Source organism: Crotalus tigris, unplaced genomic scaffold (genome assembly GCF_016545835.1).
Source record: "Crotalus tigris isolate CLP2741 ecotype Arizona unplaced genomic scaffold, ASM1654583v1 scf7180000019364.2947544272:3078424, whole genome shotgun sequence".
Taxonomy (NCBI): Eukaryota; Metazoa; Chordata; class Lepidosauria; order Squamata; family Viperidae; genus Crotalus; species Crotalus tigris.
Genome location: NW_024097500.1, coordinates 797761 through 816057, shown reverse-complemented (window position 1 = coordinate 816057; position 18297 = coordinate 797761). Strand labels below are relative to the sequence as shown.

General features: G+C 58.1%; 2 protein-coding genes and 1 long non-coding RNA gene across 10 annotated transcripts in view; 1 reads left to right on the top strand and 2 right to left on the bottom strand.

Annotated features, from left to right (window-relative positions):
• Positions 1-1438: 1438 nt before the first annotated feature.
• SHKBP1 (SH3KBP1 binding protein 1) lies at positions 1439-7177 on the bottom strand. 5 transcript variants are annotated; one of them, XM_039361847.1, is made up of 18 exons: positions 7050-7177; positions 6887-6940; positions 6753-6798; positions 6584-6657; positions 6423-6481; positions 6226-6309; positions 5992-6144; positions 5772-5862; positions 5493-5683; positions 4892-5007; positions 4001-4088; positions 3799-3915; positions 3456-3626; positions 3211-3363; positions 3031-3127; positions 2665-2843; positions 2282-2405; positions 1439-2047 (listed from the first exon to the last, which is right to left on the bottom strand). In XM_039361847.1, exons 1-18 carry the CDS (start codon positions 7112-7114, stop codon positions 1774-1776), a joined length of 2136 nt encoding a protein of 711 aa, XP_039217781.1. In that variant the 5' UTR covers positions 7115-7177; the 3' UTR covers positions 1439-1773. The 5 variants fall into 5 exon arrangements, with proteins under 5 accessions (XP_039217781.1, XP_039217780.1, XP_039217782.1 ...); XM_039361846.1 differs by having other exon boundaries at positions 5992-6309; XM_039361850.1 differs by having other exon boundaries at positions 1936-2078; positions 5992-6309.
• A 109-nt stretch (positions 7178-7286) lies between these two features.
• Positions 7287-9461, top strand: LOC120316391. Its single transcript, XR_005558944.1, has 2 exons — positions 7287-8210; positions 8404-9461. It is a non-coding gene; the product is annotated as an uncharacterized LOC120316391 (long non-coding RNA).
• The window catches only part of SPTBN4 (spectrin beta, non-erythrocytic 4), a 33870-nt gene continuing 23944 nt past the window's right edge, over positions 8372-18297 (bottom strand). For 3 of the 4 annotated variants that reach the window (XM_039361826.1, XM_039361827.1, XM_039361828.1), the window contains 15 exons: positions 17974-18063; positions 17391-17669; positions 16905-17035; positions 16627-16831; positions 15929-16306; positions 15576-15820; positions 15336-15474; positions 14483-14567; positions 13945-14141; positions 13274-13836; positions 12866-12935; positions 12497-12780; positions 10698-10871; positions 10534-10576; positions 8372-10453 (listed from right to left, as the gene is read on the bottom strand). In XM_039361826.1, the coding sequence (XP_039217760.1) occupies positions 10292-10453; positions 10534-10576; positions 10698-10871; positions 12497-12780; positions 12866-12935; positions 13274-13836; positions 13945-14141; positions 14483-14567; positions 15336-15474; positions 15576-15820; positions 15929-16306; positions 16627-16831; positions 16905-17035; positions 17391-17669; positions 17974-18063 (3045 nt within the window). In that variant the 3' untranslated portion in view covers positions 8372-10291. Of the gene's footprint in view, positions 10454-10533; positions 10577-10697; positions 10872-12496; positions 12781-12865; positions 12936-13273; positions 13837-13944; positions 14142-14482; positions 14594-15335; positions 15475-15575; positions 15821-15928; positions 16307-16626; positions 16832-16904; positions 17036-17390; positions 17670-17973; positions 18064-18297 lie in introns of those variants that run through there. The other variant, XR_005558942.1, reaches the window with a different exon arrangement.

Sequence of the window (18297 nt, the reverse complement as noted above, 5' to 3'; positions counted from 1 at the left end):
GCATATGGAAATGAGCACTGGCCTTACCTGGATGGAATCGCTCCTTGGCAGAAATCCCTGAATCACTTTTCTTCAGGGCACATTTTCAGTCGGCACATTTTTTTGTCAGAGATGACACAGAGGTCAACAGAGCAGGCACCTGACCTGGATCATCTTATTTTCGGCCCAATTGCCAGCCACCCTGTCTGGCGGGGGAAGCAGGCGGGGACCGGCAGCATGTTGCACGGGGGCGGGGGAGAGCTTCCACCACTGCTTATGCTCGCCGGTCGGGACTATTGGCCAACTGCCTGCCTGCTCTTCCCCGCTGGCTGCACCTCTGCTCCTCCATCCTTGGCAGTGCCAGCCTTGCCCAGCACACAACTGGCAAGGAGCGAGTGGAGAGGCGTGGAATGAGCCCTGGCTGCTCACCCCCCCCCCTCTGCAGTCGGCTGAAGCTTCTTTGGTACTCTCCTTCCCCCCCTTAGCATGGCCCAGAGGCTGTTACTAGGCAACTACTTGAAGGAGCTGCCCAGCAGGGGAGATCCCATAGACCGGCTGAGCCCCTCCAGCCTTCTCCCAAGCTCCCCACCCCCAACTTTAGCCCCAACAGTCGGAAGACAGCATCTCTGGTGCCCCCAAAGGCAAGTGAGCAAGCAGCTGGCCCACAGCAGGTAAGTCCCTAAGCCCCCACCCAACTGCCTCTTCATCTCCTCAGACCATCCGACGGGCTGCAAGGAACAGTCCAACACAAAGGAGCCAAAAGCAGAACACAAATAGGAGGAATGGCCGGACCTGCAACACTTGCAGAAGGGCAGGTACATTTCCTGCACCAATGGAAACCGGTCATCCAAATCCGACAGAGGGGGGGTGAGCAAGATCCTCAGCTCCACTCCCATCCGAAGAGCCCCAGGGCCTCCATCTACCACAGGAAGAGATTCTTCCCAACCGCGGTCCTCCCTCACTAGACTTGACCTTGCCCCATCTGCTGTCCCTGGCTCTGCCTTCTAGAGGTCTTGCCTCTCACCCCCCTGCTCCCCAGTCTGCTTGGCCAAAACCAGAACTTGGATTGTTGGGCTCCTTTGACCTCAACCTACAAAGTGGTTCTACAAAGTGCTGGAAAGGTTTGCCCCCCAGCAAATCCCAATAAGACTCCAGAGGTTGTCAGAAACATCTTTCCAGGTGTATTTATTGCTGCTTATCTACCAGAGGAAGGGAAGAGAAACCAGTCAGCTAAGGCAGTTGAAGGGGGTGTGTGGCTATTACTCATAAATATCTTTGGTTTTCACAAGCAGGAGGGAGGGGGCAACCTTGCAGAGGCCACGTGTTACTACCTAATGCAGTGGTTCTCAACCTGTGGGTCGGGACCCCATTTGGGGTCGAACGACCATTTCACGGGGGTCGCCAAACAAGGCTGTCCGCCATTTTTTACCCCTTTTCTTTGGCCACGCCCCCTGGCACCTGGTGATGTATAAGTGGTTGGGGGTCACCACAACATGGGGAACTGTATTATGGGGTCGCGGCATTAGAAAGGTTGAGAACCACTGACCTAATGCAAGCGGCTTTTGAGCACCACACAGGAGAAAAAACAACCCTGCCAGAGGATTAAGGCCCTGAGAGGCTTGGAAAGGGCTTGGGACACAGTTATGGGGAGGAAGTTCTGCGCCCTGAAGGAGGCGGGACGGCAGCTCCACAGCAGGCGCCACTCCAGAGCTCCAGGCCACAGGAGCTGCAAGAGGGGGAATGCAGCAGCAGGAATCACCGGTGGCTCCCTTGCTCCCCAAAAACAGCAAGAGGTCAAAAAGAGGTTTCACTGAGTGGCACTCTAGATGGGGCTAGGGGGAGGGTGGGCCCCAGGGGGACAGGATGGAGAGTGAGCGATCTTTGGCTCAGAAGGCTAGCAGAGAGCCCATCCTGAGAGTGGCTGACCCACTGGCCCTCGGCAGATCGGTCCAAGAAGTTCCCGCACAGTTGTTGTCGGTGGTGGTCTCCTCGTTGGAAGTCCAACCTGGCTGGGGAAGCTTTCAATGGCTTCTCGCAGGTCCCACTGGTGTCTTGATTCTGGGGGCGGCTAGGAGAACCACAACCTCATTACATGCCATCTAGGGGAAGAGAAGAGCTCAATCCCATTGAGCAACAGACTAAGGCCTGTCAAAGGCAAGGAAGCTGGGGATTCGGTTAAGTCAATCCTCTTCCTTGCAGACTTGCATATCTGGAGTTGCTGACTCTCTGAGAGGAGAGCCTGGTGGGTTCCCTTTCAATTATCTGCCCCATCAGCTGTGCACGCACACACACACATCTGTACCTGATGCCAGAAGTACTGGTCAGAGTGAAAGACCCTGTAGGACTTGTTTCCAAGGTGTGGGTAAGGGCCAGGTCACATTGCCCCAACTCAGACAGCAGCTCTTCTTCTGAGAGACCACCACAATCTGCAAGATGGGAGGAGGAGGAGGAAAGGCAGTAGCAGAGATTGGAGTCTGCCAAGAGGGCAGATACGGAAAGACAACCCAAAGCCCAGCGCAGAGACAGGATGTGCTCAGAGCTTACCCAAGACCCAGAAACAACATAGCGAACAGCAGAAGACAGTAGGGACTCCCTCTTGGGGGGGGGGGCGTCTGCCCACGCCCACTGCAGAGCCCCTGGTTGTCCCTCCCAGGTTATCTCCCCTGCCAAGCCCAGTCCTTGCACCTGGGGGGTGGTCCCTCATCTCCATTGCGGTGGTGAGGTCCCACATCTGGAGGCTGCCATTGCTGTGGCCAGTAAAGAGGTAACGGCGTGGACGGGAGCCAATGCGGCTGGAGCCCTCACACTCCTGGACCAGGAAGGCCGTGATGAATGAACTGTCAACTGAGCACACCTGGCATATCCTGCGGGGAAGAGAGATGCACCAATGAGATAAAAATAGCCAAGCACAAATCACCAGCCCCATTTGTGAAGCTGGATGTGCTACTGACCACCTTTGGCTTGCCAAAGGCAAAAGCAGGGCTAAATTCAAGGAGACCAGCCACCTGCCTCAGGCTTTACCTACTGGAGCTTGGCCCCCTGCAGACCCACCTCTTTCCAGTAGAGGAGAGGCGCACATACAGCTTGCTGGCATCTGGAACCACCTTCTGGAGGAACACCTGTTGGTCATCACGCTCGCCAAAAGGCCCTGGATGGGAGAGAGGAGGAAGCAGGTGGGGCCCCAGGGCCCAGATGCCACAAGCCCCACCCTTGGACCCCAGATGTCCCTACCAATATCTGTGCCCGCACTGCAGCCCCCCTGCCCATCCACCGAGTCCAGAGCCAGAATCTTGAAGGAAGCCAACGGGGTGGAGCCTGGTTGCGTAGAAATCATCCCACGGAATCGAGTCACCGTCCACGTCCGTATGTGGCTATCAGCACAGACTAAGGGATAGGCAGAAAAAATGAGGGAGGGAGGGAGGGATAGGACCCTTGGCTGGCCTCACCCATCTGCCCCTCCTCCTCAAAGCCACTACCTGAGATAAGGTGCTTCTCCGAGAGCATCACCTTGGTGACAGGGCTACGATGAACAGCAAAGGTCTGGAAGAGCTGGGGCCCTGAGCCCACCGTCTCTGGGTGCTGGACAATCACTCGTACCATCCCTGAACTGGTGCCATAGGCAATTTCAATCCAATTTCCGCTGTGGCCTACACACGGAAGCAGAGGATTGGAGGCAAACAAACCTGCTGCAGCCAAGGAAGGCCAGCCCCAGCCCAGAAGGGAGGCGAAGCCTAACCGGGATCTGGGAAAGGCTGGGCAGAAGAGCCAGGCTCATGTGCCCAATTCTGCTTGGTAATTCCCCCCAGGGTGAGCCCTTACTGCTCTTGGGAGTGAGGTGGACACTGAGGGCAGTGATAGCATCCTCCGCAGGGTCACGGTATAGCTCGGTCACCAGGAGGTCATTGTCCTTCATGCGCAGGGGGAACTTCTGAACATCTGTGGGAAACAGCTGGCAGGTGAGAAGGGCAGTTGGCAAGAGAGAGCCACAGTAGCCATGCTGGGACAGCTGGCTGGGACTCACCAACATAATGGATGGAGCCATTGTGGCAGCCCAGGAGCAGGAAGGAGCCCGCGACATCATGGCTGTTGATGGGAACCACATCTTGAGTCTGTGGAAGTGGAGCAGCTGGTGAGAAACAGGGGGCATCAGGGAACCGGAGGTCACAGCCTCCAAGAACTGGAAAATTACCTGCTATGAGAATTGAAGTGGATCTTGAACTAAGAAACTCCATCAGCTGAGATTAACAGGAAGACTTCAAGGAACCAAAGACTTTTCACAAATGTTTTAAATGAAAAGAGCTGCTCACTAATGCACTAATGCTCAAGCTGTTCCACAAACAGGACAAAATGCCCTACTAAGGAAAGGCAGAGCCAATCAACCCCAACTGGAATCAAATCTAATCTCCTCCTCCTCCTCCTCCTCCTCCTCCTCCTCCTCCTCCTCCTCCTCCTCCTCCTCCTCCTCCTCCTCCTCCTCCTCCTCGGGACATATTCCACCCAGTGACTCGGATAAAATGCAGTTAGAGAACACCCATGGAGAGTGAACAAGCTTAAACCTTCGTGGCCAGATGAATTACATTCCAGAGTGCTACAGGAACTGGTAGACGACCTATTTAAAATTTTGTTATGATCTTTGGACCATCCTGAAGAGCTGATTAAGAACCAGAGAAGTGGAGTCAAGCAACTTTTGTCCCCATCTTCAAAAGGGGGGAGAATCTTCAAGTATAGTTTAGCTGCCACAGGTCAGACTGAAAGATCTCAACAGCAGCTGCTCCCACCCCCACCCCATTCCAAGCTGTATTTAATTAATCCCAAAGCTGCAGCTACTATACAACTCCTTGGAAAAGGCCACCTCCCCAACTCTACTGGGAATCCTCCTTCTCCCCCCTCCTCCAATGATCTGCTTTATTACCTGCCAGTGTTTGGTAACTGCGTTCCAGACGCCAATCTTCCCTGTATGGCTGGTGGCAATAAGCTGGCTGCCAACAAAGAAGAGACCTTCTAGGGGGACCCCTAAACAGAACACTCCTACAGAACAAAAGAAGCAACTGGGAGAAGAGCAGGAGAGGCTGCAGGATTGGGCCCATGGCTCAGGAGATTCCTGAATCCACTGACTCCAAAGAGCCCACAAGCAACTCCCTGCTGGGTCAGGAGGCCAATTGGAGTGCCTGCCCCTCCTTGTCCAACTCAGGAACAGTGGTTGAGACAGCAGCCCCCCATCTATAGGTTCCCCTCGTCTTCTTCAAAAGTCCTCCTCAGTGGTCTGGGAGCGCAAGACTCACTGACCAGAGCCAACTGGGCTTTGGGAACAGGTTTGAGATGTTCACAGAAGAACAAAGGGGGAGGTTCCCGGCAGCTGCCTATCAACCTCCTTTAGTCTGATCCCTCTACACAGAAAGACAAACCTTTACTTTAGTCCAAGCAAGGCCAGCATCCAGGAAATCTAGTTGGCCTCCCCTCATCCAAGAGGCATTTTAGATCACTAAAGATGCATGTGGGGGTAGTTTTCTCACCAATCTCAGTGCCGCTCCCATCAGGCTGAAGGGCCCATAGAAGGATTTCGCTGCAAGAGGCAGCAGCCACCATTTTGTCGCTATCACCCAGGGACCCACCAAGCACCCGGGCATTTAATGCCACACGCTCGATGACCCAGTCCAGCCGGGGGCTACAGAAAGCCAGCTGCCAGCCAGAGGCCTCCTTTACCCTACAGGGCGAGAGATTAGTCAGGAAGCAGAGGGAGCCCAGTCTCTTCCCATTCACCCCCCATGCTGAGCTGTGCCCCCTGCACTTACCTGTAGCAGATAAGGAAGTGAGCGTAAGCCAGAGCGACCCAGTTATGATGGCCACAGATAAGACGAACCATGCCTGGATCATTTGTGGCTCCTAGAGGGAGGGTGCAATGCGGATGTGTGGCAGCTGGTTTCCAAAATTTAGAGAGTGTTTCCCACAAGCCACCCTCCATGCCTTAAGCACTTGCCCTTCTCAGGTCTGCCTTCCCTTCCTGACACCCACCGGCTGCCGTGCTCCTCTCCTCCACTCTCCCCAGAAGCCCTGCGCCAAGGTTGGGGGGCATGGTATTGCTCCGGCGCACCAGGGGGTTGCCCGGCCGGGCAGTCAACTGCCCCCCCGTGATGCTGTGGCGGTTCCACCGCTTGGCAGGAAACACTGCAAGGGAAACGAGAGCGAGAGCTGGCTGGACCACAGGGAGACAGCCACAGCCCATGACTCCAGTGGCCCGAGCCCTACCAGAAGGGGGGGGCAGATAGCCTTCAAACAAGACGCTTCCACAAGAGGACCGCTCCAATTCCTTTTGCAACTGCAGGCGTCGAACTGCGAGGAAGAGCAAGGCAGAGAGGGCAGGTGAGTCCTGGAGGGGGGAGGTCCACAGACTCGTATTTGGGGGGCCAGGATAGCTGTCCCAGAGCCCCAGCCCCGCCACGTACTGAGAGGCGTGATCCCGTAGAACTGGGCTTCGTGCAGCAGCAGCGAGACGTCGCTCCCCCTGTGGAGCAGAAAAGGCGGAGAAACGGTGAAGCGGCTGCGGCGGCAGCGGCGGCGGCGGTCCCTGCGCCCACGCCCCTTCCCGAAGCAGCTGGGCGCCTACCTGAGGTCCAGTTCCTTGCAGCGGAGGAAGTTGAGGATGGGGGCGAAGAGATCGGGGTCCCGGTCGATGAAGATCTGGAGGAAGGGAAGGGAAGGGTGCGGCTAGCCTGCGGGCGAAGGCCCGGGGAGGCGCCGGTCGCCCCTAGCAGCAGGGAGGAGGGCTCACTCACGGCGCCGGTCTCGTCCCGCAGCGAGGAGATACGGCCGCTGAGCAGGCTGCGGGCGAGAGAGGCGGTGAGGATCGCGGGCAGGGCAGGCGGGGGGAGGAGAGCCCCGCCCGCCCGTCCCCCGCACCCCCGGGCACCTGGAGAAGAAGGAGTCCGGCACCCAGGCGAGTGTCTGGCGGGAGGTGCAGAACCTGCGGGAAGAGAGAGGAGGAGGAGGAGGAGGAGGAGGCGGGTGAAGGACGCAGGAGCCACGGCCCGACCCCCCCCGCCTCCCTCCCTCCCGGGGCCGCGGCCACTCGCCTGCGTCCGCCCACGTTCAGCTCCACTAGGCCTGCCCCGCCGGGCGCGCCGCCGCTCGCCGCCATCCCGACCGCTTCCGGATCCCAGCGCAGAGCAGCCCCGCCCAGCCGCACCCCATTGGCCGCGGGCCGCCCTTCAGTCGGCCATTGGCTTCCCTGGACCCCCGGCAGCCACGCCTTTCTCTGGGGCTTCCCGATTGGGCGAGTCTCCCGGGGGCCGATGGGCGTCGTAGTCCTGCCGCCTCCTCGGGCTTCGGTGGCGCTGCCGTTGCCGGAGAGACGGGCGGGTTTTTGAAGCCACGTCCCCCTGCCCGTCCCTGCGGTGGGGCTGCTCCCGGCACTTGCCTGCGGAGGGGCTTCTGCGGAGGAGCTCAGGCGGGATGATCGGGGGGCCTCGAGAAACGCAAACCGAGGCTTCGTTGCGGGGAATGAATTCCGCACCGAGGAGGGGAAAGCCTTTCAAAAACAGCCGCTGGCCGGGCGCGAAAGGTCGCGACTCCCCAGAAGGGAGCGAACAGCTCCTTTGACTCCTGCTCCGTTATTTTTTGCAGTCTTTGTCCCGCCAGTGGTCTCGGAGCGACACGCGCGGCCTTTCCGCTTCCAAACGGCACCTGCTTATCAAACCCGCGGACGAATTTTACACGTTAAACGCTAACTAAAGGAAGCCCGTTGCTTCCTAGCAGCAGGTGAACCCTGCTGTGTCGGAGCTATTGCTCGCTCGGATCCCCATTCGTGTCTACAGGACGAATGCTAATAGTTGACTCGCGTGACACAATCTAGGCAGGCCAGGGAGCTGAGACAGACGTGGGGAGCCAAAAGTCATCGCATCTGGCCAGAGGCCTTCCGGGAGAGGCACAAAGAAACAGCCGAGCAAGTTTTAGAAAGCAGAAGCGCCTGGAAACCCCGTGCCAGGATTTGGCATTGGCCTTCAGGTGGGCTGGAAATAGATACACTCCCCCCTCTTAACACGGGTCTCACAAGGAGCCGGGTTCCACCCTTCAGCTCAACCGGGTCTGGAACCACCCCGTTTCCTTTTATTGGTACATTTCCCCATTGCTGTAGCCTGGGAGGCTGCCAAAGAGTCGCATCATTTTTGTGCAAGGGATCCAAGGAAGATGAGCTGCTCTGTGGACACTTCAGCCAAACTGTGCCTGGCCATCAGGTGAGCATATGCAGAGGGCACCTTTGCAAAATGACTGCAAATATTAGGCTGTCGGAGTGTGTGGAGAAACCCACCTTTTGATCTCATGTGACTTTACAAATTGGCCTTTGAAAAACCGTGTCTTCAAATTTACAATTAGAGAAAAGATGTGACCCCAATTGTTCAAATTTTGATTGATCCTTCTTTATACTAGACAAAAAAGTTACAATTCTGAACCAGGGAAGCTCCCCGAGAAGATGGAAAACAACACAAGCTGCACCAACTCCATCCAGGGCAGAACACTGTGGAAACTACATCAGGCCCAGAGTAGGCTGAATTTGGCCCCAACTCAGGCTGAGGGTATCACCCAACCGCCGGAAGCAGTAACTGATCAACTAGCCCCTTGGCCCTGGCTGACGAAGCATGCTCCCGAGGAAGAAAAGTGCCTTGGGAAAAGATGACTGAGCCACACAGCAATTAAACTGGTTTCTTCTGGGCTCAACACACATTTAATTTCAAATCCCCTAGTTATTTTTGCATCTTATAGATTGTAGGTGTACATCCACGTTAGCATGTCATGAAAGGAAGTACAATTTCCAAGTAGAGCCACTGAACGTAGTGCAATTTCCCCATGGCTCCCTGCGCCTGGCACGATTCCATCCAGAGGCCCACGGCCAAGCTCTTCCTTACATGCTGCTTCAAGCATGGGGAACATTCAGGGCTAGGCAGAGAAAGGGACTGCATGCACGATTCCGTGGCCAGCGGGAGAGGCATTCCTGCTTCTGAGCAGCCCCCCCCCTTGCTGCAATGGGCAGACGAATGGGACAGTGGGAGTCAGGAACCGGGCAGCCCTTGGGACACTTGGCATCAGAGGTGGGCTTTAGAGTCAAGGTCCGGTTGCTCCCATGCAAGCTCTCACTGCTCAGCTGGGATGGGCTACGCTGAGGCTGGCTGGTCAGTCTCTGGCCTCCCGTTGTGTTATTGCATATAAATACATCTGGTGAGTCCCTCCCTCATAGCAAGAGCGGGGATGTGACTATGGCTTGTTCACAAGGACAAGGGGCCTTCACACATTTGGGCAGCTGCCTACTCTCCGCTTCGGCCTTCTTCATCCTGGAAAGCAGGAAGATCCAGGAGCCAAGCACGGTGCTCAAGGTGCGGTTGACAAGCAAAGTGGGAGACTTCTCGGAGATGCTGGCTGAAATTCTGGAGGGTCATTTGGAAGAGCTTCTGCCCTTCACCCCCTCCAGGCCACCTTTGTGGGCTTTATCCCAGAGATTTACCCAGCATGCATCCAAGCACACCTTTGAAAGAGTGGGAGGCAAAGGCAATCGCCTGGGGAGCAGATGTGAAAGTTTCTCCAAGGCAGGCTGAAGGCGGCAGCTGAACCCAGAAGAGCGTCTCGTTCCTCCAGGACGGTGTGGGTGCGATGTTCTCTTGCATGAGTGACCTAGGTGAGCTGAATGCGGGGGGGAGGGGTGAGCGGGTAAGGAGACTGTGCAGAGAAGGGCCTGCAGCAAGCTCTGAGAACCACACATACACACCATCCTTGGCACCCACAGTAGCACCATTTCTGAGAGATGTGAAGCGGAAGGAGGTGCTCCTCCTCCATGCGGCTCCTTGGCCTCTGGAATCCCCTCTGCCATCGCTTGGCTTCCTCCCTGCTGGCTGGGCTCAGCGCTCATCAACCGGTGGGACCCCTCTGGGGAGCTGCAGTAACTCCACTGAACAGAGGAGCAAATTGTGGACCGGATCCTTCTGTCTGGCTACCAGGACAGATAAAAAAGGAGTGGGGGGAGTCCGGGGGCACCTGGTCTCCTGTTGCCATTCACGGGGAAGGCAAAACTCTGTCCCCAGGCTGAGGGCACCTCTCAGCTCCTAGCAGTCAGAAGAGATGGGGCAGGCAGAAGCTCTTTGTCCAGCCACACAAGTCCAGCATCTGCTTCACAGAGGTTGTCCCCCCCCATCCCTCCTTCTTGGCAGAGCTCCTGCTGGGCAGTCCCTCAGCCACCCCAAAGTTTTCTCCACACACCAAGGCTACATTGGCCTGCCTGCTTGTCCTTCCCAGCCTCAAGGGCGGGGGCTGAGGGCGGGCAGCTGCCTCATTTCTTCCTGCCAGAGGTACTGGCCCTTCTGTCAGTGTCCCGCTTGGGGAGGCCTTCATCTGTGGAGGAGGTGGTGAGCAGCGCCTGGCCCCAGCGGGTGATCTCCCCGTGCTCCGCAATAGATGAACTCAGAGCCGTCAGCCAGGTCTTCATGTCCTCCTGGGGAGGGAAGAGTCCTTATAGGTCTGTGAGGGGGGGGCCACCATGCCCTGGGGGTGGGGGGGGGAGGAAGACCGTACCTCATCCTTGGCTTGCAGGAGGAATTCAACCCCGTCGTTGGTCCTGCAAGGGAGAATCCCATCAACAGGGGAGCAGTTTTGGTCCCCACCTGGCAATCCTGCCAGTCCCTCCATGGGGTCTGCATCTTTGGCTCAGACACACCTCCCCCTGGGAGGAGACTCACTTGATCTTCAGTACGTTCTTCTTCTTCTTGTAGTCATTGGCCACCTCCGCGCCGCCACTTTGCAGGCTCAGCAGAGGCTCATTGCTGTGGGTGCTTCCAGATTCCCGGCCTTTGGAGTCCTTGTAGAAGCCCAGCTCCCCTTTGCTGAGCACGCAGTAAAGGTTGATCCAAGATCTACCAGAAGGGGAGGGGGAAGAAGCTTTATCAGGATCCGTCCATCCTCCCAGCAGCTCCCTGGCTTTACATCGGAAACCGGCTCTAATCCAGTTCCAGGGCATGTGCATTAGGGGAAGGCCGAGTCTTCCCCACGAAGCCTCCTCTCCCTCAGCACAGGTGAGCCCGAGGTCCATTCCAGGCTGGCACTGAAAAATTGGATTTACTACCAGTCCTCCTACCTACGACCGTTACAGCAGCGCCACAATCACAGGGTCAGAATTAGGGCTCTTGGTAAGGGGCCCCCATTTATGGCCATCCCTGCATCCAGGAGTGCTTTCTCCTGGCCTGCACCACTTGCCTCTGCCCCCCCATATCTGCCTTCTGTCACCTGCAGAGCTGAGAGGGGCAAGAGGCTGCTGCATTCTGTTCATTGCTTCTCCCCTCCCCCGCCGTCTGTCCCCAGCTGACCTTTTCTTCTTTGCCCTCTGCTGGGCTCACTGGTACCAACTAGCCCCAAGCCCCGTGGCATGGCAGGCCTTCCCATTCCAGCAGTCTCAGACCGCCATGGAAACAGGAGGGGTGCTTGCATCTGTGGCCCCGGCCCCTTCCCTTGTGGAGACATCTGGGCAGCACGTGCTGGATGGCTCCCCCCTTGGGGCTGGACGGCCAAGGAGCTGGTTTGTGTGGGGCAGGGATGCATGGGGTATGCAGAGCCCTCCAGCCAGGGGCAGACTAGAATTGCTTGAGGTAACTGGTGTCGGAGGGGAGGGGAAGAGGAAGGTCAGCTTGGGGGAAGGGAATGGCAGAAAATGGGGCTCTTCACCTTGGCGGGGGGGGGGACTTGAAGCGGAGGCCATTTGTGCAAAGCAGGAGAAACTTGAGGTATTCACTAAGACCACCATTGCTAAACTGTGTGACCACATGATGTTTCACTTAATAACCGCTTCAGTTAGGGACGGAAATTCTACTCCCAAGTAGGGTCCCAAGCCTGTTCTTCTGCTCATTCATCCTCACCGTCCCTCTCACCTCAGCTGTTATTCTCATGGCTTCCTCAGGTTCCCCTTTCCCAAACCATTTGGAACAGCGTCTCCGAAATTGTATTCTTCAAATGTGGGGGCTTCCATTCCCAGAATTCTTAGATTGCTGCACTGAGGAATTCTGGGGCTTTTCATCATTATAAGGACCTGACTAACAAAGTCTGCCTTTGGTGCTCACCAGAGAAAGCCAGGAGGGTCACCTTTTGTCTCTCTGGGACTTTAACCCTCAATTCCTTCACAGACTCCAACCTTTGTCAAGCTCTGGGCCATTTAAGGGACACTTCCTTTAAATCAGGATGTTGTGGCACCCTAGCGTTCCCTTCTAGTCCAGGACCCCAAACTCAGATGTCCTTCTAGCAGTTCAGAGGAAATTGCCCTCCCCCCAAGAACCCCGTCCCAGGACGATGAACTCCTCCTACCGACCAGTTTGCCCAGCCCATCTGCCCACCGTACATGGCCACCCAAATGCCCTGGCCCCATAACCAGGCCACCCTCTTGGGTCTCAGAGTGAGGGTAGCTGCCAGCTGTTGCTGCGTCAGATCTGGCTGCAGAACTGCACTTCCCCCCGAAGCAGCACAATCTTGCTGGGAGCCCCCCCCACCTCACCTATTTGCGGCTTTCTTGCTTGGCCCCTCCAGCTCAAGCTTGCGGAGAAGGTAGCCCTCCTGCTGGACAGTATGTGTTGGGGGTGGCGGAGGTGGGGTGCTGCTCTGGGCAGGGGCAGAGCGTGAGCGCCAGGCTTCGCCTGGTGGTGCATTGGGGTCTTTGGGACGGGGCCTCCGGCGAGGTTTCGGTCTGTCGCGGGCACGGGGCCGGTCTGGCCGTGGCGTCCTCTCCGGGAGCACATCGAGGCCGTTGGGCAGGCGAGCAGGAGACTCTCTTTCCCGCGGCTGCAGGGGAGAAAGGTCCGACAGCTGTGAAGAAAGGAGGGACCCGTGGGCTGTGTGCTGGAGGCTGCCAAGGAAGGGAACTCACCGTGGCAGGGGCCAGCACTCCCGATTCCTTCTCCTGAAGCTGCTCCACGATGTCAGCCAGGGTGGCTTTGCTGTGGACAAGAGAGGGAGGATCAGCCAGAAGCGGGCAGCAGCCAGCTCAGCAGTGTCACGTGGCTGAAGAGGAACCGGGTAGTTTGGAGGACATGGTTGCCACACTTCAGCCTGCCCCAGCCTGCCCACAGTTCTTCTGAGTTCCCAAAGGACCCACCGCCTCAGAAATGCTGCCAGTTCATCTGTCTTTTATTACCAGATTAACCTTTCCCCCGGCTGAAATTGCAGCCAAAGGACTCCGCAAGCCCTTGAGCAGAGTCTCCCCATGTGGGAGTCCTGCACACGGAAAGGGGCAAGCTGCAGCCTCATGCTTGCTGTCCAAGGCACCAGCACCTACCCGCCTGCTTTGGGGTCCACGTGTGGAGCCTCCTGCTCGCTGGATTCCCGCCGCTCTGCCCTCCGGTCTCGTCTCTCTCTCTTGCGCTCAGCTGGCTCGTGCCGGGGTGCGTCCTGCTCGGTGGACTCATGATGCTCCAGTGATCGGCGAGCTTCCTGGCGCTCCCGGTGCCTGTCCGGCCGGCTTAACTTGACCTCCCCCTGTTCTAGCAAGGACCCAGGAGCTCGGCTCAAAGTACCCGTTCTGAGGGCTTCCTCTACAGCCACGCTGGCCTCGCCGGCTTTCTCCTGGGCTTTGGCTTCCATGGCAGCCCCCTGGCCCTCTTGTAGGTGGTCAATCTTGGGCTGCAGCCGCTCGGGTTTCAGCTCCTGCCGGACATAGGCCACCTTGGCCTCAGTGGACTCCGGCTCTAGTCCATTGAGCAGTGCATGGGCCTTCTCGAAGAGCGGCTGACACAGGAAGGAGGCACCCTTGCTGCTCAGCTCGGCAGGATCCGGGAAGATCTTTCGGCCCAAGAGGGGGGTGGGTGGCTGCTTGCTTTGCTCGGCCTTCAGCTTCTCAATCTAAGGGGTAACCGAGACGAGAGAGAGGCCAGTGTCTTGTGCGCCCATCACGCTGAGCCTGCCCTGCCCACTCCCCCCAGGGCAAGGGGCCCGAGTCTGGACTCTTACGGTGGTGAGACGTCTCAGGGAACTGAAGCGCTCCTCCCAAGTGGCAGCAGCTTTCCGGAAGGCTTCGTGGCGCCGGATGAGCTGCTCCACCTCATCCACACTGTTGCCCAGCTCCCGGCTCCTTAGCAGGGGCTCTTGGGCAGTCAGCCAGGCATCCGCCACAACAGCCTCCTGGGCAAACTGGTGCACCTCCAGCACTGCCAAGGAGGAACAGCCCTGAGCAAAGGCTCCTCTAGATGTGCCCAGCCCCCTGGCGCTGCCCGACCTGTGGCAGGAAGCTCAGAGGTAGGGCAGCTGAGCAATGCCCAACTTGGGATCCAGCAGGGGCTGTCCTTGTCCACATGTGCTGAGCGTTTTCTCTCTCTCTCTCGGGCCAGCTGGGCATGCACCACTCTAGAGGCAGCCACTGAGTACGAGGACGCTTGCTGCCACCCTCCAAGCTGTGGCTCCAGCCACCACTGCTCATCCGGTGGTCCCGTGCCCCGACTGCCCCCTTTGCCTCTACCCCTGGGAGGAGGGCTGGGCCAAGTGGGCTTACTTTGCTGCAGCCACTCCCAGTGCTGATCCCACTTGTCCACCATCTCCTTCTTCTTGGTCCTCAGCTTCTCCAGGTGGAGCTTGATCTGCATTGCAAGCAAGAGAAGCCTGGCTGGGAGAGGGAGAGGGCGCAATTTTGAACCTTCCAGGATCCCCGTCGCAGTCTGGGAAAGCTCTGCCTTTGCTCAGTGCCTGAAGCTGGGCACTTTTCTAAGCCCCTCTGCTCCCAGACCCAGAATATCCTCGGCTCTCTCTGGCACTGGGCAGGGCAAAGGCTGGAAACCTGAAGGCTGGCCTGCCTGCCGGCCCTGGAAGCTCTCTGCTCTGCTCTGCTTTCCACAGCAGCCTGGAGGCACCTGGGCTTCCCGCTGAAATCAGCAAGAGCAAAGGCAGTCTGCTCATGCGCAGAGAAACGCTCTCTGGCTCCTGGATCCCGTCAGGGGAGCACCATCGGCAACAGTCTTCTCGCTCCCCCAGAGTTTTCGTAGGAGGCTCTGGAAGGGGAACGCCATACAACATCTCCCCCTCCACCCGACAAAGAATGGACCTAGCTCCAGGTTCCCCCCCACTCAACTGCAGCAAATCCAGAGTAGCTGATCCGCCCCACCACTTGTTTCCTCCCTGCAGTTTCCTCATGCAGATTAAAGACCTGCATGCAGCGATGGATTTGGGGAAACCCTCTGACAAATCGATTGGTGTCCTTCCAGAACCATCAGCCTCAGCAACCAAGTGAGCCCCGCATGCTAAATCCCCAGAGCACTCCAGGTGCCAGACCTGGGGAGTCCTCCAGTCCCCCATGCAGTGGGCCCACCCATATGCCCTCGGCCCTGCAATGGGCCCTGGGTGAGACTCACCTCCTCAGAGGCTGGGCTTCTGTTCAGCACCAGAGTCTTGCCCAGGTCGACGCAGGTGGAGATGGACTTGCTGCGAGCCTCAATTTCACCCTTCAGGCCTTGGTGGTCGCTCATCAGTACCTCCACCGTGGACACGTCCCTGCGCACAGAGATGGCGTGGGGAGAGTGGAAGGGCCATGAGGAGGCATCGCTCCTTCAGAGGATGGCAGGCCGGGGCTGCTCTCCCCCCCTCAGCAGTACCTGGGCTTTTCGCCAGCACCAATCTGGCAGAGAATGATGTCCATCCAGGAAACGAGGTCCCGCACTAAATTCAGGAAGCGGATCTTATCGGCCGTGGTGGTGACCTGCAGCCGGCAATCTTCGCACAAGCCTAACAACTCTTTCCAGGAGCGCATCACCTCCTGCTCCTTGGTGGCGATGGCGTTGGCATTCTCACCCGCGTATACCGTCTGCAGTTGGGCTGCCACCTCCTGCAGTTGCCGTACCTGCCGTCCATTCCCCCCCCCCCAGAACAGGAAGATATTATCCTATCAGTCAGCTTGCTCGCCCCCCCCGGTTGAGCGTTCCCTGAACACTGTTCCCTTCCCACTCACCTGGGCCACCAGCACCTGGATGTCATGCTCAAAGGACTTGAGCATCCTTTGCAGAGTCCCAGCTGAGGTCTTGCACTCCCGGGCCGCAATCGCGGGTAGGCGCTGCTTCTTCTCCTCAATTTGGGACAGGACATCCTTGCAATCGTTGAAGAACTTGTGCAGCTCGTGGGAGGCAGCCAGCATCTGCGCCCTGGTCTCGATCAGCTCCAGCAAGTCCGCCCAGGCCTCGTTCACCCCGTCCTTCCACTCAGCAATGATGGCAGCATCTGCGTGCCCGTACTCAATCAGCTCATCCACCATCTGGTTGATGGCCAAGATCCGCTCGTTGCCAATAGTGCCTGTCTCGCTGGCAAACTCGGTAAACTTCTCCTGCAGCAACTGTGCAAAACAAAGAGAGAGCTATGTGGACGCACAGGTGTGTCTTGTGCAACAGCGGCCGAAACCCTCCTTGCTTTCTGCGTTCTGGACATGCAGTTCTCAATGTTTCCTTTTCCTTGCCAGTTGTTAATTCCCCTGCTTCCCCTTTGGCTCCTGGAGCCGGCCCAGGGCTGGAGAGCATTTCCTAGGCATGGGCAAAGCACACCTCAGCCCCACCGAGCATCCCATTTCTTAAGAAACCAGCTTTTGGTGGGCACTGGCATCCCCTGGACAGGGCCTCCCTCCCGCTTCTGGGCCGTTGGCCATTTGCCCTTTCTCACGGTCACGTGCTCGAAGTCCTGCCCCAGTTCGGGTGAGCCAGCCACCACCTCCTTCTCAGCAATCCAGTGCTCCATCTCGTCCACCTCGCGGTGGAGCTGGTACAGCCAGTACTGCTGCTCCAGGCTGGCCTTACGCTCCTCCACCAAGTCCTTCAGGGAGACGTAGAGCCGGTCCACCTGGGACTGCCTCCGGCTGACCTGCTCGCTGGCAAGGACACAAGCTGGTCAGTGTGGCCGGCAGGGGGAGTAGGCGAGGGGTGGGAAGAGCAGGGCCCCACCTGTCTGCGTGGCCTAGCTCCAGCAGGGACCGGCACTGCCGCGACAGCTGGGCGATGGTCTCCGCGTAGTTCTCCACTGTCTGTTCGGCCATCAGATGCTTCTTCAGCAGCTGGAGCGTGCTCTGCTCATCCTGGAAAAAGGGTTCCAGGGAGGGGAGTGTGGGCCCCCTTTCCCCCTCTTGCCCTGCTGGTCCGTTCTGCAAGTTGGTGTCCTCGGATCTGCAGCTGGAGAAGGCGGCTTTCCCCAAGCGCCTCTCTTATGGCCAACTCTGGATCCGGGCAGCCAAAAGCCAGAAGGGCCAGGCCTGCACAGGATCCCCAGAGTGGTCTGAGGAGGAGAGTGGCGGCTTTGGCTGCCCAAGGGCTCAGGGGACAGCCTGGGAAGGGGAGCTGCTCCCCAGCCAGCAGACCCCTTCCAGTGGCTGGCCGGCCACTCCCCCTGCTTTGCTCTAGGCAGCCCCCGGCCAGGGCAGAGGGGAGGCTCACCTTGCCCTTCTCGTCGGTCATCATGAAGAGCTCCTGCTCGCTCAGCCAGGCTTCCACCTCCCCAACATCAAAGAAGTACTGCTCCACTTGGTAGGTGGCGTCCAACAGCTGCTGCCGCTGCTCAGTCTCCTCCTGGAGGGCACCCCACAGCTCGGAGAGCTTCTCCCACAGAAGCCGCACTGTGTCCACCTCAGGGCTCTGGATGGAGGCGATGCTACCGGCTCGCGCCAGCACCTCATCTACTCGGGGTTTGTGCACCTGGATCTCACGGCGCAGGTTCTGGTGTCAGAGACAGAGCATTTGGGGGGGGGGGGGATGCACTAAGCATCCAGCCAGAGTGGAGCTTGGCTGCCAGGTCCAGCCTTGAGGATGGGGAGGGGGGTTAAGGACCGTCTTTTGCCACCACCACTGACTCTCCATTTGAGTTATGGGGGAAGGGGCTTCGGGCTGGCACCCAGAGGCTCAGCCACGCCAGCGCAGCTCTCCAAAGCAATGCCACTTTCTGGGTTGGCTTCTGAGCCAAGCAGGTTTTTAGCCAAGGCCCCTCTCTGGGCAGGGCTGCCCGCAAAAAGAACCTGCTCACCTGGTTCTTTTTGATCAGCTGCTGGACGCTCTGTAGGTTGCTCCCGCGGTCTTTCAGCCTGGCCAGTGGGAGGTGGTCCTGCACCCAGACCTAAAGGGAAAGCAAGGGCAAAACTGAGGCCCTGAAAGCAACGTGAGCCACGTGGCCAGCTGGCAGCTCCACACTACCAAGGGCCAGTGTGGAGACAGCGTGGGATCCTCTATGCATCACTTCTCTTGGCTGCCCTTTGGCCGGGAGGGGGGGCTTCGTGCTGTTTTTTTTTTTTTTTTTTTTTTTTACTGGGGGGCCGGAAACAAGCCACTCGGCGTCCTATGGATTTCTGTA